Source organism: Lemur catta, chromosome 4 (genome assembly GCF_020740605.2).
Source record: "Lemur catta isolate mLemCat1 chromosome 4, mLemCat1.pri, whole genome shotgun sequence".
In the NCBI taxonomy this organism is placed as follows: Eukaryota; Metazoa; Chordata; class Mammalia; order Primates; family Lemuridae; genus Lemur; species Lemur catta.
Genome location: NC_059131.1, coordinates 105,711,416 through 105,736,259, shown reverse-complemented (window position 1 = coordinate 105,736,259; position 24,844 = coordinate 105,711,416). Strand labels below are relative to the sequence as shown.

General features: G+C 46.9%; 1 protein-coding gene across 7 annotated transcripts in view; it reads right to left on the bottom strand.

Moving 5' to 3' along the window:
- Window positions 1-4,509: 4,509 nt before the first annotated feature.
- Window positions 4,510-24,844, bottom strand: part of TBC1D1 (TBC1 domain family member 1) — a 200,581-nt gene continuing 180,246 nt past the window's right edge. For 6 of the 7 annotated variants that reach the window (XM_045550515.1, XM_045550512.1, XM_045550514.1 and 3 more), the window contains 5 exons: window positions 24,476-24,720; window positions 22,334-22,493; window positions 16,591-16,760; window positions 8,519-8,692; window positions 4,510-4,959 (listed from right to left, as the gene is read on the bottom strand). In XM_045550515.1, coding sequence (XP_045406471.1) covers window positions 4,780-4,959; window positions 8,519-8,692; window positions 16,591-16,760; window positions 22,334-22,493; window positions 24,476-24,720 — 929 coding nt within the window. In that variant the 3' untranslated portion in view covers window positions 4,510-4,779. Of the gene's footprint in view, window positions 4,960-8,518; window positions 8,693-9,096; window positions 9,564-16,590; window positions 16,761-22,333; window positions 22,494-24,475; window positions 24,721-24,844 lie in introns of those variants that run through there. The other variant, XM_045550517.1, reaches the window with a different exon arrangement.

Below are 24,844 nucleotides of genomic sequence, written 5' to 3'. Positions count from 1 at the left end.
GTAACAGAGTGCTGTGATTCACGGGCTCTGTTCCCAACGCACGCTGCTCAGCTCAGCCAAGCCCCCTGCTGGCCCAGAGCAAGTCTCCGGGGCTCTGCAGGAAGGGCTGGGGCCAGATGAGGTGTCTGCAGCGGGACAGGCAGGTGAGCAGGCGGCCATGTGGCCAGAGAAGATTCACAGGCAGCACCTTCCTACCTCTGTCCCAGCGTAATCAGCCGGAGCAGAGGCCCCAGGTGGGCTAAGCCCAAGGTGGCCGAGAAAGTGCTGGGGAGACGCTTTTCAGAAAAGGGTGTTTTGAAGTGTTTCCATGGGTCAGGTCACATTCTGGCCAAAAATCATGTGAGGGTGTTACTCAAATCAACTTGGAGACACTTTTATAATTTGTTCAAAACTTTCCAAATGAAGAGTTTCAGTGTTTTAAAGCCTTTGGTTAAAAACTGTTAAACTTGAACACATTTTGACTAGTGTGCATTCTCCACCATAGAAGATGGAAATTCACTAGCCAGATTTTCAACAAAACCTTTGCAGAATTGATAAATAAAAATGAGTGACGAGCGTTACAACTTATGTGACCACAGTTCTCTTTCTCTGTCCATTTATAGATGCTAGATTTAGGAAGTCTTTCCTCAGCAATGACAGCGCATTAAAACCAACCACCAAATTAGGCTGAACTTGGAAATTGACATCGGAATTACCATGTTACAGTCTTAAGACAAATAACATTTAAAATAATGAAGTGTTCCCTGTTCTCTTTAAAAACACCAGGTTGTAATTTTATCATTAATGTTTTAAACACTGTATTTGACCTCATTGAACACTTCCATTTTATAATACAATTTGGTCATGCACAAACTTTATTAATATACATATGGTGGTATAAATCCAAACACTTTGCCATTAGGGTTTACAACCAAACAGTTGGGGTGATTATTTGGTTTAGAGATATGTAATCTAGGAAGCATAGATATTAACAACATTGTTTTGTTATTGATTTCAAATTGTCCAAATAATGACTGCTGTGGCCACTCCATAACATAACTCTTGCATTTCTCTAATCATTCTAATCATTTCTAGAGATGGCAGCAAAAAACTTTACATAACGGAAGGTTTCTCTTCGATAAAATCAAAGGCAATTCTGTGTCTTTCTTCTGGAAGCATTACAATGCAAAGGTTTTCAAAAGTCCAAAGGTAACAAGGAAACAGCTGTCAGGAACAAAGGTTGTACCTAACCGTGTCAGGCCCCGCTGCAGTAGGTCCCCTACCTCTGAGTCCGCACACACAGGGTCACTCACTGCACAGCCCACCAGTTTCAGCTCATGACAAATTCAAGCCACCGGGGCATTTCAGGAGAGCCTGATTTGGGATCACGATAGAGGTCAGCTTTGTGAAAACGAAGCCGACCTTTCCTTGCTTTGTAAATTGATGTCATCAGAAATGGTTCCCCAAACCCACTGGAATTAAAGCTGGTGGTGCCCACCGGTAGGCGGTCACTTGGCTACTCTGATCCCGTAGCCAACCCGTCAGGCGATTTGGGGCCACTTTCACCCCCTTCGGCGTTCTTCTCTACAAAATGAGGTGGGAGGTCGTTTTCTTACAGGGTCAAGCAGAAGTGGGTTCCCTCCAGCTTTCCCCGTCCAAGATTATTTTGAGCCATGCCAAACCCTTAAGGCAGAGTTCAATTTATGACAGTGCGGCTTGTAAATTATTTTTCCACATAGAGAGTTTCTGGATTTTAATTTGAAGAATTAAACAGTAACCAGAGTCAGCCCTTCCTACGGTTGGCAGAGGCGGCAGATGCAGGCTGGGAGGACGTCCTGGGTGCCAGCAGTGTCTTCTGGAGTTTGTCATCTCCAGTGTGGCACCAACAGTGACTCCCAGTGTCAGAATCAATCCACGAATCCGATCCCTGCGGGTCACTAACCCCACACGGTCCGACCGAGGGTCTCTGTCAAATGACAGAGCTCGGCAGGCTCCAAAGGCAGGCTCCAAATCAGCCATGGTGGCCTACATCAGCTTAGTTAATGCAGAACTGCAATTCCCAGAGTCCCCTGTCCTGGTGGTTCTGAGGCAGGACTGGCTCTAAGACGTGGGGGTGTGAGACTTGGAAGGCAACAGGAAGCAAATGCCATCCTTCTCCGGAGGTCACCACTGTCCTGTGTGGCACAGCAGCACACACAAAGGTGCCGGCCGGTTCCAGCTTATCCTCATTCCCCTCGGCTTCACCTCGGGCTCCTCTTCCCAGGAGTGCTGACCCGGGCTGGCTCCAGGCCCTCCAGACACCTGGCTGCACACCCACTGGGGCGCTCACTCTGGCAGTGACGGCTTCCCCCGGGGCCCCACACATCACCGCCCTGCCCACTTCAGCAGTGGACTCACTTTGCTTCTCAGTCAGACGATCTTCCTCTTGAAGATTCCGGACCTTCGTGTCTCTGACTCTTCGCAGTTATGTTTGGACTAATTCTGTAACAAAGCCTGGTGTCCCAGAGCACTCAGAGCAACTATTGCCCCAATGTATCAAGCAAGCCGGACACACAATCCCCAGATGGACACTGCTGCGCCATCTACGTGTGCCCCCTAAGAGAGAACCAAACGGTATTTGCAGTGAGCAGTCTCACCTGTGCTCCATGCAACAGTGCACTTCTTGAGGGCTCACAGTGTCAAGTGTAAGAGGCACAAATAGTATTGTAAAAGCACTTCCAAGGGCACGCACGTACGTGCATGCAGTTGCTTGTTGGGGAAAAATACAACATGAAAAAACCTGGTTTAAAACTTTGCCTCTGCGAACCCCCACACAGGTGCCCCTGCGCATCTTGCTAAGCCACAGGCTGAGGCTGTCCAGCTGGATCCACAGGCTCACGGCATCAGTCCTTTCTGCCCAACACGTCCATGACAGCACTCGCTGACAGGTACGCCTGATGGGGCTGGTCTCAGCAGTGCTCACACTCTGTGTCACACTCATCAGTGCCACCCTGTGTGGCAGCATCACGACACTATTAAACACCCAGTAACAGCACTGGAGACAAGCCCAAGTGGCAGACGGACACCACGTGATCACCTGATGGTTAGGTAATGTCCACGCTTAGACGCCCAGGTGTTCACACGGCACTCCTGTATCCTGGGCTGAAAAGCAAAAACCCAAAGTTAAAATAAACCACATACCATAAAAATGTGGGCATGAATTATTTCTTGCTTTATTGCTTTCTTGTTTCTAGCTTAATGCAGAGTTAATATTTTTGAGTAATAAGATATCCAAAATTTAACCTTACTCAAAGAGTAAACTTTGTGGAAAGAAGGCTTCTAAATTACATCTGGGGGAACCACTCCGCCAGCAAGGCTGCTGGACTCCCCGTCTTGGTTTACAGCAGGAACTGCTACGCTCTGACCCGGGGAAGGGGGCTCCGATACCAACCAACCGTGTGGGCACTTGGACAGCACCTGGTCTCCCTTTGAAATGGCCAGGGCTGTTCGTAATGACTCTATTACAGCAATCTCTCCTTTCAGCCAGGCTTAGGAGAGACCCAGCCGCTGAGAGAGAAGAAACTCCCGTGGAATAGACAGGTGGTTACGATCATGAAATAAAGACCAGAAATGGTTCTGCTGTCAAAGAAGTGACCTGTGCACGTGCAGTTCTTCCCTCGCCCGACCCTCTGTAAGAAAGCAGCCGATTCTCAGAGCACGTCGCAGAGGCCTTCCTTACAGAGACCAGCGGACGCCGGGGCTGCCGTGGGCAGCGTGTTGCTTGCTGAAGGCACAGGGTCCTCATCACCCTGCGGGAGGGGAGTCAGCGCCGTGAGTTATGCTCACACACGTCTTACCTCTGAAGAACTGTTGTCAGCCCCGTACATCTGCTTGCAATTTCAGCTTGATCTCTTTTTGGAAGTCCCAGAATCTTGGGCACCCCTGAAAATCTTACTATGTCCTGCTCCTTCTGCAAGAAATCCAGTTTCCAAAGGGTGCAGGCTCAAAGGGACACACGGCTGCATCACATCATAAAACAGGCAAAAACAAATCCCAGGCTCCCTAGTACGGATATGAAACTATCACAAAGAAATAAATAACTCAGACCCCACAACTGCAGGTCACTTCCTAGCAATACCTGGTGGAGTCTAGAAAATGGCGAATGTCACACAAAACATTCATCTACCATGACTTTGATCAACTATACTTAAGTGATAAGCAAAAATGTATGGTAACACTTTTTTAAAGACAAGCTTCCTTAAATATCAAGGACAGTGATCAAATTCACTTGATAGTGATGAGACGTCCAATGCACACCAATCGCTTTCAATCCTTCCCGATGATCATCTTAGGTTTCCATGGCAAGAATGGACAAGAGCCAACCGTACCTCGCCAGTGACAAGGAGGGTGCAGTCACACAAACCCTCTTTGGAAGAATGACGGACCCACCCCTCTACCTGAGGAATCTCCTCCAGCCCTTCCAGCTTCTGAAACTGCACAGCCTCACGAACGCTCTGCACAGCCACGGCGATGGAGAAAGGGACCAACAAGAAAACGTAAGGAGCGTTTATTCACGTCCGTGCCGCCTACAGCGGCCACGCACAGCAATCAGGACTGGAGAGCGGATGAAACAGCAACGAAAACGCTGGGACACTCGCCCCCTCAACGCAAGTTTGGGCTCAGAAGGCCGCACGCTGGCAAGCCAGTCTCCTCCCTGAGAAGCACGCTTCACACTCCCTCGTCTCCTCCCTCCAGCACTTCCGTCCCTCTCAGTCGAGGCCTGGACAGCTGGGATGGCGTGACAGCCTCTCCGCGGAGCTGTCAGTCCCCCGTGAGCTCGGACCGCGCGTGGCCGGGCGCCCGCCGCTGCAGCTCCTCCACCGTGCGCAGCAGGGCTGCCCGCTCCAGCTCCAGGGCGAGGGTGGCCTGCTTCAGCTTGCTCTCGCTGCTCAGGAGCTTCTCCACGGTGGCTTCAAGGCTTTGGATCTTACAGTTCGCCGCCTGGAGAACAAAAGAAGAAATGAGAATACAACGGCCCGGGGTAACACGGGAGGCCCCCGCTGTGCACTCGCGGTCCAGGCCTGGGAGCACTGTGGAGCTGCGTGTTGGCGGACACAAGTCTGGTTTATTATTACTTCTGGCCACACAGGAAGACATTTCTCAGCTTCCCCTGCCGTGGCTACTCTGCAAGCCGATGTCAAATGGCATCGCAGTGAGCAGGGAGCCCGAGCCCCTGTCACCGCCACAGGAAGGAGGGGCTGACGGGGCCAAAGAATGCTCCGGGGAGAAGAGGCGGTGCTCAGAGACACCGAGTCGTCTGTGCTCGGCCACGCGGAGGTGGAGCTGTGTTTCTTACCACAGCACAGCACAGCCTGCTTGGACTAACACACGCATCTTCACGTAGAGCGATGTCGGGCCCACGAACAGCCCAGCGGGCTTCCATGTGAAGGCCCAAGTAGCAACTGCTCTCTAACCTGAAGTTCTTTTTCTTCACTTTCCTCAGAGTAACGAGACATCACCACGTCAGGAAGCACGTGGGCCGAGCATTCTGCCACGAGGCTGTGTGCCCCAGCTCGCTGACTGGTCACCACCACCCATGAGGTGACGGTGTCCCCACCCCACCCGACAGAGGGGGAACAAGCCTCTTGCTTAGTTCATACCCTCAGCACCTAGCACCCAGTCAATGCCAGTTAAACAGGACTTGCAGAGCCTCTCTAGCCACCATCCCCCTCTCTGCGCCACCAGGGCAGGCTTCCCGGGCAGCAGCGCGTCGGCTCCAGTGAAGCGGAGGGTTGGCAGAAGCTCCGACATTTCTGTTGATGTCGCCAAGGCCTTTCTGGCCTACTCCTCAGCTGAGAGCCCCATCCTACGGCGCTCTGGTCACGGGGTCAGTAAGGGGCTACTCTATCTTACTAATCCAGTCCAGCTCTTTACACGCCCCCATTTATTTTAGGTGGGGAAAATGTACATCTATTTTTTTCTCATTTTTCAAACAAGGGAAACAGTTCTGAACAAAACTTGTGCCAAACACACAACTCATGACTCAAAAGTCTAACTCTGGTTATGCCACTAGAACATTCAAAATAGAAGGAAAAAAAGACTGAGATCCTTACTTTGTCATTACAGGGCAGGGGGTGGTCACTCTTGGTGTGTCTAAGAGTATTCTCTGATCCTCAAAATCCTATCCATGGCCAAGGCCTGCGTCAGGCCCACCCTTGTCACTTTGAAGTCCCACTGCATTCCAAGGTGTATCTTGCAGCTTAGTCAGTAGTGAGCTAATGGCACGGTCGTGTACTACTCTGCACGAATGCCAGGTCTCCTCCATAAGACCGGCACTCTTTACAGAAGGCTCCTCTTATCTTCCACGTGGTCCAGCCTCCCACAGCACCTAGCTCAGCGTGGGCACCCAACGACCCATAGTGATCCTGAAAACCTATGTGCATTATGATTTGGCTCCATCTGGCTTGTCTATGCAATCGTCCAATGTATTGCTGAACAAAACAGGTGAAGAGTTTGATCTCTAGCTTCTAGACAACATTTTTACGTGTTTAACAAGAAAATAAATGGGACCGTGATATGTCTAGCAATTATATGAACAGAACAAAAAGTAGGTCAATTTTGATACTTTGGCAAAAGAAAAAAAAGATTTATGCACAAAAATTCAGTACTGCATTGAACACATTTCCTTAGAAAGGTCCGAAAATTGTACAAAGAGGAGGCATGATTCTCACGTATGAGAAGCAGATTCTCACAGAGGACAAGAGGAAAACCAGATCCAAACACCCACAGACTGATACAGCACAACCCCAATCTTCTGAGATCTGCAGGGTCTCGCTGGTCCTGGTGGCCCCAGCGCCCAGCACAGGAAGGACGCGGGACATACTGGCGGGTCAGCACACACTACAGTCCTGAACGAACCCCCGGCAAGGGCAGGACCACACGGTCAGGATGTTCCAGGGAGAACATCTCTATTACCAGGGAGAACAACCATGATTCACGTCTCTCCTGAGGAATACAGGTATCTGTGCAGTTTCCCACAACTCTCCGCCTTCACCAAAGGGCACAGTGACACACAAGCAGCATAAAATTGCTTTCCACCTTCTGTCACCAAAACCACGTGGGCATTGACCCGATCAAGTGGACCTTTCATGTGAGTCCTGTCCATCTCAACACATCAGATGCTCCAATGCAAGCATGAGTTTTGTTCAGAGTTTCCCTCACGCTGTATTTCAGGGACCCACTGTTGGCTTGGAAGCCACCTCAAATGAGCACCTACGCTGCCTACCCCTACAGGCCAGGTGAGGCTGTCTGTCCCCTTGAGACTTCCCTTCAGGTGACAGCTGAGATTTTCAGGGGAAACTGTATACAGGCATGTTTTCATCTCCATCTTTGGAAAAATAGAAGTTAAATTTCGACATGAGTGGCAGTTAGGACTGGGCAGGAAAAGCATTTTGTCTTTGTTCCTCCCTGGTGCACATCTGCTAAGGTCTGCTGGGACGAATGCCCACGAAGGGGAAGGCGTTTCGGACAGGTCAACGTCCGAGGCTCTCACCACCAGCCTTTGTCACATCGCTGCCAGGCTCGCATCTGCAAAGCACAACTTTCCATGGAGAAAAGTCAGAGGCTTAGATCAGACTGGAAAGCTTATTTTAAGGACAGCCCAGGAACACTATAAAATACGTTATCTTGGGGAAACTAGCTTTTTTTCTCCAGAGCAACTCTGAAACAGTTTTTTAAAACACCCTCAGCACAATCTCTTAACATGGACAGCGTTACTACACATTTGTAATGTGGAAAAAGTGGCACACACTGCTTGCCTTATGGCATTTGATTGACAAAGGAGCTGCATTACGCAGATAGGGACACGGGTGAGGGAATCAGGACAGAGTGCTCAGCAGTCCGCCCGGGGGGCAGTGTGGGCGGGGCAGCACTGGATCTGGCAAGGCCCGGGTCTCCGGACTGCACCTCAGTGCACCCACCTCTGTGTGCCGTCTGAACTGGCCTTTCTTCCGTACGTCCTCACCAGAGTTTATCCACGTTGAAATGGAAGTTTTCTAGAGGGGAAAACTGCGCCCTACGTGAATCGAATCTTTGTATTTGCATCAAGAACTCACAATGACCATCTGCTCTGGTTTATTTTGTTAGGTAGATTTCTGTGTCACTTTTCTCCCTTAACGTCCCTCCGTGGACCTAGCTATTTTCATTCATGGATGTTAAAGCTCTCAATTCTCTCACGGTTACTCAAAGCACAATTGCTGGCATTCAGCTAAAAGCGCCACTGCATCCGGAACCCAAGTTCATCTCTGGGCCTGCCTCCCAAAAGGGTGAGTGCAGAAACAGCCTCGCAGAAAGTCCGGGGCTGTCTGGCCTTAGCAAAGGACAATTTGTCTGCTCCATATGAAAAGGATCAATTCTCCCAGGATACCTTTGATCCCAGCCATAAGCAGAGCAGGGTGAGAAAGGTCCTGTGGTCATGGGAAAGCCCAGTGTGCTGCCTTTGGTGAGTTAATGAGCTACCATATACCGGGGCTCAGAAAGCTGCTTTGCAAATATGCTCTACCTGCAACTGTTCAAGGAGGTCAAGGTTCTGTTTGCGTAAGCTGCTGTTGGTTTTCTCCAATTTATCCATTCTTTGGTTGTCACTGAGAGGAGAGGAATCAATAAGTTCTTCTTGAAGCACATGGTACTCAACTTCGTAAGCTTGTAACTGTTTAGCGATGTCCATCTCAAACACCTGTTGCATAAAGAAATGTCATCAGGCCCTGAAAATGAGAAAAATCCCACACACAGACACAGGTGGGTGCACGCACACGGCACCACGTCAGCGAGCATCCGTCAAGCACCTGCTCCATGCTGAGCGCTATGCCTGGCACTAGGAGTGACAGATGAGGACAGTTTTATGCACTGAGAAGGTCATCATTTCACTTGGGAAGAAAGGATATAAGAAACATCTAGATATAATTCCAAGGTAACAGTGAGTGCAAGTTTCTGATACTCATCTTCCAAAAGTCAGAACTTCATTTTTTTAAAAAGACTTAGAAAAATTTATTACTTCAGTACCTATTTCTTCTCTCTGAAAATTCTCTTAGGTTAGGTACATCAACTGCGGGTTAAAAGGAGGAAAAAAAGTACGAACCAAAAGACTCACAGCTCTGTTTGCACAGTCATAAAGTCAAAGTTTAATTATAGTTCAGCTGGGCTTTCGGAGGTACAAGAACATCTCAGTAATGGAACTGTTTACTAAAAAACTCTCCTTTGCACTCAGATATGCAAAAATGAGCCAAGACCCAAATGTCACCCACAGAGATGAGTGAATACGAAACAATGCCTGAGTTGTGTTCCTTCCCATAATAGCAATAGTGATGAAAACACCACACGCGTGAAAAACAACCCCAGAGTGCACAAGTGACTCCAGCTGTTCGTGTCTGTAGGAACAGGCAGGGCAGCAGGGGAGTCAGCAGACACGTTAAGCTGCTGCTCCAGGCACCTCCTCTCCTTCTGACTGTTCCTATGGGCCAACCCTGCAGGGCTGGGCTGCTCAGTGCTGGAGAGAAGCCCCAAGCACTGGTCTGGCAGATCTGAGAATGTAGTCAGGCTGCGACCATCTAAAAAAAAGTGAGAGCAGAACACACAGTCAGGGAATCTGCCTCGCTACTGTATTTCCTTAAGAAAAAAACTCCAACAAACATATGAGAAAATGCTCAACATCTCTAATCATCAGGGAAATGCAAATCAAAACCACAATGAGATACCACTTAACTCCAGTGAGAATGGCCTTTATCAAAAAGTCCCAAAACAATACATGTTGGCGTGGATGCAACAGGAACACTCATACACTGCTGGTGGGACTGCAAACTAGTGCAATCCCTGTGGAAAGCAATATGGAGATACCTTAAACAGATACAAGTAGACCTACCATTTGATCCAGCAATCCCATTATTGGGCATCTACCCAAAAAAACAAAAGACATTCTATAAAAAAGACATCTGCACCTGAATGTTTATAGCAGCACAATTCACAATTGCAAAGATGTGGAAACAACCCAAGTACCCATCAATACATGAGTGGATTAATAAAATGTGGTATATGTATACCATGGAGTTCTACTCAGCTATAAGAAACAATAGTGATATAGCACCTCTTGTATTTTCCTCAATAGAGCTGGAACCCATTCTACTAAGTGAAGTATCCCAAGAATGGAAAAATAAGCACTGTATGTACTCACCATCAAATTGGTTTCACTGACCATCACCTAAGAGCACATTTAGGAATAACATTGATCAGGTGTCGGGCAGATGTGGAGGAGAAGGAATGGGTGTATACATACATAATGAGTGCAATGCGCACTGTCTAGGGGATGGACACGTTTGAAGCTCTGATGGGGGGGGAGAGCAATATATGTAACCTAAACTTTTGTACCCCCATAATATGCTGAAGTACAAAAGAAAGAAAGAAAGAAACTCCAGCATGGTTAAAAATCAGTGGGAAATTATCCCCTCTGATAGCACCCTATGAGCATTCAAACTAGCCTGTCTTCCCTGAAATCAATTTTCAAAAACCATGTTTACTTTCTCACCATTTTTAACAACCTTCTTTGAGATTAATTTTTCAGCTTGTTGGTCTTCAATTTAATTCAGTGGATAATACTAATTAAAAACTAAAATACATTATATCTGTGGCACTGGGGGGGGAAGGGAGGGAGAGAGAGAGACAATAGTTTACTATTTTACACCAATTGATTCTGTTTCATCCCTCAGTGACCAAGAGAGGTCAGTAGGGATTATCACTTCCAGTTTTTAGTCCAGGTAACTGACTCACAGGCTTTGAGTGAGCTCTAAAATCAGGACTCCCCTGGCAAGTCTCTGAATGACCCTGAGCAAGTTACGTTACCTCTCCTGGGCCGGCTGCTGGCCTCCCACCTGGGGCTAACGGCACCTCCCTCCCAGCACGGCTGTGAGGATTAAATGAGACAACTCAGGGAAGCTGAGTGGGTGCCCCCTTAGCTAAGGGACCTGCTTCCACACACTCGTCACGGAACTCTCACATTCCACCTCGTACCTCAGCAAAACTATCATCAATGGATGCTACATCATGGAACCTCCGAATAGCCTGAACAGAGTAAGAACCACACACGTTAAAGCTGAGACTGCTTGGCACTGTTGTGTAATTATAAATGTGGTGCTGAATAAATGTCATGCACACAATTACTTTTTTTCTTCCACAAAGATTTATTTTTAAATGATCTCCTAACCTGGAAAACCTAGGAACAAAACCTCTGGCCTTCTACACAGATTGGTGATCTGTTGAGGTTAACGGCTTTCAGCAGCGCCCAAAGCCATATAGACTCTTCCAGGACTCCACAAATCCCCAGGAATCGTCACCCCTGCTTCACTGCATCATGAGCTCCTGACTGCTAAGGCACTCACAGCCCTTGATTTTTCAGTTATGCCCCTGAATTTATTCCAAACCAGGGCAGTACGAGGCTGGTGGCCAAAGGAGAACCTCCGTCCTGGAATAACACTTTCAGTCCTTAGGCTGATTACTTGGGGGAGGGACAGAAGGCAGGAGGGGCCCCTGTCCTTGGACACTTAGAAGGCACAAGTGACCCACGGCTGGTACCAGTCCTTAGCCAGAGAAAGAGCAGGAAGTCTAAGATTAAACTTGATCCTATGGTCTGTTGTCTTAGAGCACAATCAAACAAAAAAGGGAATATTAAAAAGTGGGCGTTGATGGGAAAGCAGGATATGCTTTAAGGTGTTTTCATTTCTTATCTCAGTCGCTTGTGAGGCTGAACCACCGCAGCCACCCCCCCCCACCCCCCCCACCCCACCCCCGCTGCCGCCGTGGGCAGGGAAGGACTCAAGTGTGTGCCCGTTCTGGCTGGCTCTTGCCTAAGCCGTTCCCTGAGCACCACTCACCACACAAGGCTGCAAGGTACATGGCCCTAATCTTCTCTCTTCCTGGTCCACCTCAGCGCGATTCCACTAGGGTTGTCATTATTGGGGATCTAGAGATTTCCCACCATCCTGGTTCTTAATTTCTCCAAGGTTTTCAGGCAAGTCCAGAATTAAGGTGCTGATGAAAAGGGAACATGCTTTTCTGCTTGCCAAGGTAGGAATTACCCATTTCCATACGTTCAATGTTTTACCAAAAAGACAAACTATTTTTTTTAAGTTACTGAAACAACAGAGCTACATTATGGGAAGCTTGAAAAAGAAAAAAAATTACCAATATAACTTCCTCCATCTTGTTATATTTTCTTTCACCTTTTTTCTATAAGCATGTTTTCTTAATTATAAACATAACCAACATAAAATTTCCTATCCCACTTTTTTCACTTAACATTGTATCACATAAGGGCTTTTTCATATTGCTATTTATTCTTCATAACCATAGTTATAAATGGCTTCGTGGCATTCTACCAACACAACATACCATAACCACATCAATCCATTCATCGAGTGTTAGACATCTCATTCCTTTCAAGTTTTTGTGATCATAAATGACAACTCTAAGAGAATATCCTTATACATATGGCTTTCCCCACACTTTGAACTATTTCCTATGGATACATTCCAAGAAGTTGGATAACTGACTCAAAGGGTATGAATATTTTGCTAGCTTGTGATACATATTGCCAAATTGCTTCCCAGGTGAGACTAATCAACCTACAATGCCATTAGCAACATACTAATGTGCCACATACAGGATACCCTTGCTCTGGGTATTGACATTAAAAAATGTCATTTTGTTAATCTAGTAGGTAAAGCATCATATGTTACATAAATTTCAGTTACGTATGAAGCTAAATATTTTTCCAGGTGTTTATTTACTGGACCGCGCTCCTCTTCAGTGAGTTGTTTGTGTTCTTGGCTCGTCTGCTCCAGTGTGTTATCACCAGAGTCGCCCACAGCAGAGCTTTTCAGATGCTGTGAGCATGTGAACCCTCCAGGGGTCTGGCTGAAACGCAGACCACTGCAGCAGGTTGGGGGCGGGGCTGGCGGGCCCAGATGCTGGTTTCTAACAAGCCCCTACATGACATGATGACACTGGTCTGGGTGGAGCCTAAAGGATGCTGAAAATAGGGTATATAGACCCTACCACCAAAGCACCCCTCAGCTGTCTTTCTTCCTTAAGCTGAACCGAGGCTTCACAGCCACGTGGCATGCACTGTGACAAGAACACAGCACTGACCTCCTTCCCTTCATTACTAATTATTCCCAGAGTTTCCCTTCTTTTGGGGTCAGAACATTTTATGGTCTATACTCAACTGGCAGTTTCTTTGGTAAGCACAACGTAACGCTGCACAACTGCCACAGAGGCTCCCAAGACCCGTCCTCTTCTGCCCTGGACTCTGTCAACTTTGGAACTGCCCTGCACCCAGCCTGCCAACATTGACTCAGAGCTCCCGAGAGTAAGTGGCTTGTCCCTAGCCACTTATTCTCCCATCCAGGATCCAGGCTGTGTCCCAGTTGCTCAAGCTGAGACTGTCTCCAGGGAGGGCTTTTAATGAAATGGAGCCAGGACTACCACAGAGGACCACCCAAACTCTCCCTCCCTCCCACCCCACCCTTCCCAACACGGGCTGGGGTGCTCTGTCACGTGCAAGGACTGCATCCATCACTTCTACCCTGGGGACGCCCCAATTCAGACCTGGGGGATCTCTGAGGCTGCAGAGGAATCGTGCTGCATCTCAGGCTTGCTGTCTGTGCAGAAGTCAAGACTAGAGCACCCTCTGGAGAGGAAGGGGCAGTGGGAAGGCAGAAAGCCTGACAGAGAACACCTAGATGTCAAGTTCAGATAGAATCACAGAAGGGAAAGGGGGCAGAGAGCTGCCTGGAGTTTTATCTATTTTCTATCAAGACTACTGGTGGAATAAAAACCTGTGTCCCAAATGTAGATATTATGCTCCCTACACCCCTATACTTACCCCCACCCCATCCCACCCAAAAAGGTGAACATATCAGGGTCCTAGCATTGCTCTCTGCTCTCCCTCTTGTACCTTCACATATGCTGTGATCTTTTAGCTCAGGGGTCAGCAAACTACCTCCTATGGACCAACCCATCCCACTGCATATCTCTGTAAATAAAGTTTTATTGCAATATGGCCCCTTTATCCCTTTACATATTATCTATAGCTCTTTTGTGCTACAAAGGCAGAGTTCAGTAGTTGTAGCAGAGCTGAGTAGCTGTGGCAGAGAACTTACGCCCTTCAAAGTCTAAAACATGTCCTATCTGGCCTTCTGCAGAAAACCTTTTCCAAGTCCTGTCTTATCTCATTCTTTTAGGTCCAGCTGGACTCAAATACTTCAACTCCAGCCAGCAGCTCTCAGTCACCCGGTGGCCCTGGCTCCTGCAGTCCCGCTGTTTTCTACAGAGGGCTGGCATGTTACTTTTTACGCCCAGCTTCCTCATCTACAAAAACGGGGATTGTAACACCATGCCCCATGTTAAGGAGTCAATGGAATATGAATGCCAATTTCCAAACAGTTGCCTGAAACAAACCAGCTGTACACACAACTATTCTCTTTCCATGATTGCTCACGTCTACTCTTCCAACACGTAAAGAGCACCTGATGATACTAGGCACGATGGGCACTCTCAGGAAGTATCGACTCTTCCCAGAAAAGGGAAGGACCTGGGATTTTCTCTCTGGGGCTCAATAACCAGGAGGTAAAGTGAACGCAGCAGAGACGGCTGCCCCAGAGCCAGGCGCAGGGAGGAGTCGGGCACTCGCTGGGTGCAGACTTCAGTCTAGCAACCAAGGCTCTCCGGGTTTGCCCAGGAGTTACAGAACATGCGTACACACAACAAAAGCTGCAAGAAGGGAATGAATGTAAATGCCAGAAATTAAAGAATCACAAGGGTGGAGGATTCAGTATTAGAATGCAGGTAAAATACAGAAATCTGTATAATTAAATGATCCCCAGAGGCACTTGGCAGTGTTGAGCAGCTACTAAAGCACTTTGAGGTAAGAGGGACTTGTGTTTGAAACCCCCTCTCCACTCTGCAGCAGAGTGCGGGCCAGTTAGCGAACCACTTTATATCCTCTCAGGAACGCGGTCACAACTGAATGAGATCACATGTGTACACAGAGCCTGGAAAAATGTCAGGCCTCGGCAAGCCAAAGCTATCCACATGGAGCGGAATGCGCCAGGGAAGTGACACACACAAGATGCAGAGCCTGTCACTTCGGCAGAGAGTGGAAAAGAACTCCTCTTTCGTTACAGCACACGCAATGTGCAAAAAGAGCCCCACCCAAAGTACCAGCTGATGTGAAGCCAACTCCTTTGTCTAGGCCAGACTTGCATCTTTTTCTGTGCTTAACACCTAAGGTGGGGCTGCAAGTGAAAATCACAAACACAGTGTCTGGATGCAAACCACTGAAATCGGTGGTTTCCTCCTCGACTATCAGAAATCCCCGGAATAGGATTTTGCAACAATAGCTTTATTTTGCTATTTGTTTTATGTTTTCATTATACAGACACATGCTGCGTAATGACGTTTCAGTCAACCATGGGCCACATATACAATGGTGGTCCCATTGATTACAGTACCGTATTTTTACCTTTTCTATGCTTAGAGACACAGATGCTTCCCATTGTGTTACAGCTGGCTGCAGTACTCGGTACAATAACCTGCTGCACAGACCTGTAGCCTAGGCAATAGGCTGTGCCATACAGCCTAGGTATGTAGCAGGCTACACCATCTAGGTTTGTGTAAATGCACTCTGTGATGTTCGCACAATGATGAAATTGACTAAGGATGCATTTATCAGAACACAGCCCCGTTGTTAAGCGATACCTGACTACATTTGGAGAGGTTCTGGGCTTACGAGAGGCCTACTGACTCCGCAGCGATCCAGTAATGAAATCCCTTCCAGGACATTCTTAGCCACCCAGTCTCTGCACACATCCAGTGGTGACCTCCCCTTCTGCTAAGCAGCTCAGTCCTTCCTCATCAGCAATCATTACTAAAAGATTCTTCCTTATACTGTAGAGGATCAAAATCTGTTCCCACGCTCAACCCAGACCATTCGCCATCTGGTCTAGTTGTAACTCCCAGCTAAATTCACCTCTCAACCTCCAACATTTCAGAAGGTAACGGTTCTACTGTATACTGAAACCAGAGGTGCTGAAGTCACAGATGTGGAACTGAATTCTATTAAAAACCACATCATGGAACAATTCATAGAATGCATGCTCCCTATCATAACTCTGTTATGAAAGAGTTAGTTTTAGAAAATCCCAATTAATACCATTCAGCAGAAAAATCAAAGCACTCATTTTATAAAAGCCTACATTGTATAAATATATGTATTTCAGAAGAACAAACTACTAGAACCGAAGTCTCTTAAATGTAAGAAACTACTGATAACTTCTGCTGGTTCTCAAAGCTAAACATTGCCACCGTGTTTCCACGTGGCATTTTGACATGACACTCACCACACACTCTCTCACATGCACTAAATCATTCCATACATATTTGTGATCCGCCTCCTACATGCCAGGCATTGTGCAGGGTGCTGTTCAGAACACAAAGTGGTAGGAAACAGGTTCTGCTCAAAAGAAAACTTAGCTTCTACACATCGAGGACTGCTTAAGCGTTTGGAAGGCGTGGACTGAATCATACCTGATTGATGGTCTTTTCCATTTGGACCAAGCCCAGGTTGGGTAGTGTGTTTTTTATAAAGTCAACTATGGTTTCTAGGTTTTCATGCTGCAGAATCAAGGGCTTATGGCTTCCCAGCAGACTTAAAGCCACTTTAAATATGACCTCTGATCCCTGAAGAAAGATCATATCTGAGAAAACACAGAAATGCAAAAAGTTAAACCAGACCAGTTTCTGATGAAGTATCATTCCATTTCATTTTCCACACATCATAGAGCAGGAGGGTGGGAAACATAACCCCAAACTGCAAACTTCATTTCCTTTTTTAAAAAGCCTGATATCGCAGATAGGGTTGTCAAGACAATATTGCAGATAAAAAAAAAAATAAACATATTGCTAGGATTTGGTCACAGGTTCTGATAAATCTTTTTATTTTCACTCTGAAAATAAATTCAAACATGCTTCAAAATTTAAATTGGGGAAGGGAAAAAGTTTTTATTAGTCTGTTTTTCCAGGAATACTTTGGGTATTAAAGGAGTTTCATGGGTAAACTGAAAAATTTTTATAGATATAGCATCAGAAATTTAGAGTAAATGAAAAAGTGCCTCTGTTTTGAAATAAGGGATGGAATTAAAAGATCTTTAAAAACTGTAAAACATCTGCATAATTGTAAAAGTACATTATTACATATAGGTTTACTGAATTTTAACATGATAATAAAGAACATTATTTCTCTATGAGATGTTCAAGGAACTTTGTTAAGACTATTCTCTAGTTCTTGCCGTTTTTTTTTCTGAGAATGGCTGACAAGTGTTAGCAATTCCTATGCGACTTAACACAGTTCGAGGCAGAGCAAGTGGCCAAGGCAGCTGGGCAAGCAGCACACCCGGCCCTGTGTCCCTCCTCAGAGAGCTGAAGCCCCTGGAAAAGGAGTCAAACGCCCCAGGGCACAGCCACAGTGCCTAATTACGGGGTGACTAAATTCAGGCAAGTTACTTAATAACCGGAATAATAATAGAAGAAGAAATGTAATTTTAGAAATCAGAGCATAAATATATTAGAGGTAACTTAATATTTCTTTTCTCTCTCTCTCTCTCTTTTGGCTGCAATATAGTGAAACAGACAAAGAAGTTGTAAGTTTCAACTCACGGAAAACAAAAGCAGGGGAGAGGAAGAATCTCACATGATGCCTCTCTAGGTGGTTTAGTGTGATGACGTTTAAAAGCCATTAAGAAACAGAAAGGCAACGGCGGATGCTGCTGTTCAAAGGGGAAACTGAGTCAGAGTGGTTTCTGGACAAAGCACAGGGAGAAACAATAGACCCAGGTGTCTTGCTGGCTGGGTTGGCCCCTGAGATGGTCTGGGACCTTCGCAAGCATTCACTAAGCGTCTAATATATGTCAGGCACTGTGTCAGGTACTGGGGATTAAGCTATGAACAAAGCACAAAGAACACACTGCAGAGGCATCAACAAGTACTGGTTTGGTAGAGTCACGCCCAGGGTGTTATGAGAACAAGGGGGCAGGAACAAAGTCCAAGGAAAGGTGACTGCCTGAAGAACCAACAGAAACCTGCTGGGAAGAAGTCAGCAGGACAAGAGGGTGTGCGCAGAGAGGTGTGAAAGAGCCACCTCCCGTGAGGCCGCAGTTGCGGCTCTGTGGGGGGAAGTGGGCCACATCACCAAGGGCCTCTGCCCAAGCCACGCAGCTTTGCCCAGAGCAAGCGGGGAGTGGCCAAAGGCCTTCTGCTCCTTCTACCTGAGTAGGTCAGTGCATTGCCAAGGAGATGATGCTACTGAGATCCAAGTTATGGGTCTGATCCCCGCAACGGCTGGTCAGCTTCAGACGGAGAAAAGCTACCTTTTAAGGAGACCGTGCTGACTGAGTCCTACCAGCAGTCTCCCAAATACTTGCTGTCAGCTGCACGGGATGCCCAATTCGTCCCCAGTCCTCCCACTCAAAGTGCCCTTTCTCCTGAGGCCCAGGAAAGCTCAGCCCCAGAAGCTTCTGTTAGAACAGGGAGGTCTTAGATCAGATCATGTGGGTACACGATGAAGAAATGTGTTTGAAGGGTTGAAGGAAGGGCTCTCAAGAAGGACCCGGTTGGGAAGAAGGGGCTCCTAAATTTAACTGGTGACACCTGCAGAAAATATTTATATAGTTTAAACAATTAATACTTTTTTCTTCCTCTGGAAATTTTTAAAATTACATGTTATTTTAAAATAAAGAAAATGTTACCTATAAACCCACTGCCCCAACCCAACTATTTTTATTTTGCTTGTCTTCTAATCCGAATACATTTGCATTACAGAATTTAAAATAATAATAATTCTCCTTGGAAAAGTGAGCTGATGTCGTGCATTTGCAAATCACTGCAGAAGGAAGGAAACTGCTGGAGCCCACCCCCGGGACACTGCAGGAGCCTGGCTCACACACTGTAACCCACTTCCTTCCAGTGGGACTTTTTTCCTGTCTCTTCCTTCTCATCTCTTCTGTTTCAAGCCACCTAGAAACGGGCAAAGGGATTGTACCAGGCAGGAAGAGAAGGGAATCTTAAATTTAGCTGATTCCACTACTTTTCATGTTATTCCCTGAGAACAACGCAAATAACTACTTTCCTTCGAAGCCTTGTTACTGTGCTACCGTGCATTGGAACTCTGTATGAAACTCCCTGTGATATGAAGGCACAATCTTCCAGTGAGAACTTATACCACATCTCCTTTCCAGCCACCTTGTCCTTGTCCAGGGCAAGCCTTCTAACCTTCTCCTGGGAGGCCACAGTGCGTGGCTGCGGCACCCCACGCTCCCACCAGGGACAGGCAGGGCGGGCAGTGAAGGCAGGTGACAGCGCTGTGCAGAAGGAACAGCAGCATAAAGATGGTGCAAACAATCCCTTCATCACCACTGCTTCTTGTTACCCAAATACCCAGACTCTTCCTAGCCATGGAAATAATCTTATTTTCCTTGTCTATCTGCATCCTAAAGCTTTTCTGAAGCCTTCACTATTTTGCAAGTGGCTTCTGTGTTTTTCGCCAAACCTTAGTTTTAATACTCCATCTCTTCTCTCATCTACTTGGCTGCAAATCCTACAGAAAAACATCAGAAGCCTAACACCACAGCCTCCTCCATCAGAAGCAAGCCAGCTCCTATTTTTCAGATTTTTCCCCCAAAGGTAGATGCACCCAAACTAGAAAAATACAGGAGGAGGCTATTTGACATTCTGTGACACCAGAGAACAGCACTGACACTGGGCACAGCGTGACTGCCATGTGAAGGTTCAGGTCATTGGCATCTGCCCTGCTAAGGAGCACACACAGTACTTAATCTGAGGTAATCAATTATGAGCTATGCTGATGCAAACTGAGAATCTTTTACTTATGTATAAGAGAGTGAGCAGATAACAAAGGTCCATTTGTTTTTAAGGTTTGCCCAGGCTTAAAGGCTTACAATGAAACAGGCCCCGACTGAAAGGACTATGGTGCCTGGATGGCAGGCTTCGGAATTTAAAACTCAGCTATCTACCATCATGGAGCTACACAAACACGGTTCCAATGCTAAATATAGAGGTGGTTTTTAAAAACCTATCTTTTCTGTGGAACCTAATAAGTTTGTTTTTAAGAACCGAAAGACAGCAAGGACTGTGCCAGAAACCCAGCAGTTTTTACAGAGTGACATCACAGCCCAGTGCAGCCTTGAGATCCCACTTCCTGCCTGTGCCCGCGGAGCCCTTGGCCAGCTGGACAGGAACCCGCTTAGTACAGCAGGGGTCTGCCGGATCCAGGAGTCAGGCAGACATCGGCATCTTTATGCATGACGTATAAAGAACTCCAAGACCCACCACTGCCTACATAATATAAAGAAAAATATCCTGCCAATACTGGCTTGAGCTTTTTTTAATGAAGTCATTAGAATGAACCACTCTGCAACAGAAGGGCTCTCATTTCCAAAGTTTGCTTGTTTTTAGTGCCTTTTACCCACTTAGGAAAGATTCCTCTCCTAGACCCCAGACCACTCTGCAGGCAGCGGCTTCTGTGCCCGGGTCCCAGGGGCAGGGGACTCTGCGATGGCTGTTCTGCTCACTCCAGTCTGCGGTCAGCCCAGCCCCCTTGGTAGAATTTTCTTCACAAACTGAATCATTTGATGCCTGAGCTGTTTACAGACCATTAGCAAACAGCACTCCCTCCTCCCCCTTCCATCCGCACCCCCTCCAGGACCCTGTATGAAAACACAGTTAAAGAATTAGGAGCAATTGTAAGGGAGGTAGACTAATGACTTTCTTTTAATTTCCAGGGTAAGAAAAGTCAAAACCATGAAAATTACTGGCACGAAAGATTGAAGCCTACAGCTAGAGACCCTATAGTTTCTGTAACTCTTTTGTTAGTAAACTAAGCACACAATTTTGAGGCTTTGAGTCATTTTTATTTTTTAACTATGGCATAAACCTTCATGAAATCTCACTAAAGATTTGTTTAGTCAGGAGATAGATTTTAGTATCTATTTTATTTTAGTGATTATTTTTTTCAGGGACAGAAAATAATAATCAATTTGGGGGGGAGGGGTAAGTTACACAAAAAGGGGTAGTGAGTATTTTAACAACATGGCTTCTAGCAGAGCTAAATGGGAAATTCTTTAAGGTTCTTGTGGACAGAAGTGAATAATAAAAATCTAATACTTTGAGGGAAAGAAGAGGAGTCAATGTTCACTTATATTAAAAAGCAACTTTTCGGATTTCTAGAATTTGTACATGCAAGATGTTTACCAAAGTATGCCTAAAGTAGTACTCTGTCAATGTTTTTGAACATTCCCTTTAAGATGCTCTCTAATCCTGAAAACAAATCTTAAGTATAAGATTACATGTTTTTAAGCTATCAAGTGACTGACCATAAATGACATTTAAAAACACTTGATATGTGATAACTATCAATTTTTTAGTAACCTCCTTCTTCACAATAAAAAAAAAATACAAAGAACCTGAATTGTCAAAAATATTACTTTCATTCTGAGGCTGGAAAAACAAACTGTGTAAGAATCGCTCGTGCTCATAGTACTCACTGAGCTCCAACTGGACAGCCCTCCTCCTGCCAGCTCAAGGCAGTTTTGAGACTTGGCCTGGGAACATCTACTTACCTTCGCCGGAGACAATGTTCTCAAAAAGTAAATCATGAAAACGGGATGGTTTTACTGTGAACACCTCAGGCCCGACGGGGCCCAGGAGTGCAGAGGCTGTGACGTGGGCCCGGGCGGGTGGCTGAGGCCGGAGGGCGCGTCCTGCACACACAGGCGTCATTCCAAGTCCCACAGGGGTCTCCGAGAGAGTGACTTCAGAGACAGTGAAGACCCAGGGTGGGGGAAGAAGAGACGCAAAGGGCATCTGGAAGGGGCGGTAGCCCAGAGGCCCAGGTCACCATCAGTCAAGAGCCACAACCCCGAGCAGCTGAGGAGGGCGACTGGCGGGAAACAGACGCCAGAGCTCCTCAGCCAAGTCTTCAAAACGTCCACTCTAGGGAGGGCCTGTCGCCGAGACGCTGAGAGAACCTGACTTAAACTCCACAAGATGAAGCCAAATGGGGAATCCCTGTGATCTCTAAAGTTAAGCAGGGCTTGCAAGTCACAAAACCCAACCCCAACCAAACTTAGAATCCTAAACGATACCTATTCTTGTACGAAACACAGGTGTACAAAGGAGACTCACATGGGGTGACAATAAGCACCTCTCATCTAAGGAGAGAATGCTGGTTCTGGCAAACAGACTCACAAATGCTCACCAAAGACTCTGGCCACAAATCCCAGCGGGAACTGGGAGGCGAACACGGTGAGGAACCAGGGGGCGGCGTAGAGACTGGGGCCAATCTCGTGCTCCTCCAGGTGGTTGTAGAGGTCTCTGTGGTAATCGTGGAGCAGCCTCGAGAGCTGGTACATCTGGATCTGAGGGACGGACGCCACAGGCAGTGAGACTGAGATGTCTGCCGCATGTGCCAAGGTAGCCATCCTACTCGCAGGGTGGGCGTGAGCGAGAACGACCAGCACTTTAAACACTCTATGTGGCCTGTGATACCCACGGATCTCAGCTCTCCACTCGCCCGCTGTGCGCCAGGCCCCGGCCGGGTGTAGGCCCAGAACGCGAACGCTGGGTCTTCTCCTGTCACTTCCTTTTATTGTTCCTTGTGTTCCTTGGAAGAGAATCTAAACATCTGTCTTGTGGAAACATTTCATAGATTCTCTTAGAAATTCACATTCTTAGCAAAACTCAAGCCCAGGAGCATTGGAAACAGAAAGCCAGCCTCTCTGCTAAGAAAGGAGCCTATTACGATCCCACAGAAAAAGTCCATTGTACTTGTTCACTTAGTAAATTTCCTCTGGACTCCTGAAATTAGTAGATAGGCAAGACAAGTATAACTTCTTTAGGTTTGAAACAGATGAAGTATATAGTCTGGGGCAAGTTAAAACAAGACAACTAGTGTTTGTCTTAAGATAATGTAACTTTTTCCAATGAAAGTTGAACTTCCAGGGTTCCTGCTTCAGAGAATGATGTGGTTCTGGCAGGAAGCTCACTCCAATTGCCAGTAGTCCCAAAATGAGTCCCGGGGCTCACAGAACTCCTAGAGCCACCCCAGATCTGAGCAGTCCATGGCTGAGCCTAAGGAAGGGAGGGTGAGAACCCCACCGAGATGCTGCAAGGTGGGTTGTGCTGCCCCAGCTGGGCAGCACTCAAAACTGTACTAGAGGCTCAATTTCATCCCATTAAGCAATGGCTGTGGCTCCTCTGCATCTAAGGGAGTCTAATCTAAGGCCACCAGCACCAAAAGAGTCATGCGTTACACTAAATTATATAAAACTGAAAAATTCCGCTTCCCTACAACAGCTGCCCCTCCCTTAACGATAACGAAGGGGGTGCAGGAAAAACCTCACAGTGCACGCAGAAAGTTACAAATCTTTCAGGGAACGAAACGGCTTTCCTTTCATGAGATGTATGCTGCTACAGTACAAGGACTGTGACTCACACAATTTGGTGCTCTCAAATGAAGTCCTTGGCTCTACTGTACCTTTCCCACAACACTTTCTTTCTAAGGCTCTGAAACCACGGTATCTTGCTGGTACACAAACACGTGCGGCAGTGTTCTGAGCAGTGTTTCGAGCTTCCCCACCTCTGAAAGGCGGCAGCAGCACCCGGCACTTGGAACATGCTGCCGCGCTCGGTCGCCTTTTGACACTCATTCCCTCAATGAAACCGACGGGCTGCCTACTTCATCCCAGGTACTGTTTTAGAAACTAGGGACTCAGCTCAAGACCAGTAAGTAAAACCCCTCCCCTCTCACGAAGCTTACATGCTAGGGAAAGTCGGAAAATCATCAGATAAATGAAGTAAACAAAAAAGATAATTTCTGTGAATTCAGTGAACGTGTTATGCAAAAGAAATGAGACAGGATACCAGTGGCACAGGAAAAGCTTCTCCCAGGACGTGACATTTGAGCTGAACCTGATGACCGGGATGGGGGTAGGGTCCTTGGCAGAGGAAGTAGCAGGAGCAGAGGCAGGGAGGCTGGGGCTGGGTCGCCTGATGGTTCACGAAGGTATACAGGGGAAGGCCCTGGCATCCGACAGGCCTGGGTTTAAGCTCCAGTTCTGCCACTCGCTAGCTGTGTGACCTGGCCCAATTCCATCATCTCTTTGAGTCTCAGTTTTCCCGTCCACAAACTGAGCCAATTCCCAGTGCCTTCCTGTTACGCTATTATGGCGGCAACTACACAGGAAGCACTTGAAACGCGGCCTAGCACAGAGCACACGGTCAGCAATGACAGCTATGACAATGTCACCTGGTGGTGGAAGAGTTCCTCAGATATACCTGGAGAGGGATAACAAACATTCTTAGCATTTGTTTTATTAAAGACATAAGGAACATTCCATACCTGTAAAATAATCATGTCCGGCCGATACTGTTTCCGCAGCCCCATGTCAAACATCAGAAACTTGAGCATTTTAAACGCCTCTTCCTCATTCATATGAAGAAGCAAAATGCCTGCTACGAAGCTGAGACCTTGGCAATATCCCACTTCCTGGTCTAGAAGGGAGTAGGCCTTCAAAATGTTATAAAGGGACAGCTGCCCTGCTCCAAGCTGGGCAGAGAAGTACGGGTGTGTTGGAAATGTTCTCCCTGTGAAAAGAATATGTATTAGTTGTAATCAAAAAAGAAAGGAAGGAAAATAAATCCGATGTGGTTCAGGTGAAAGCACCATCTTCAGCAGCTGCATCGTAATATCCATCAGCTTTTACGACGG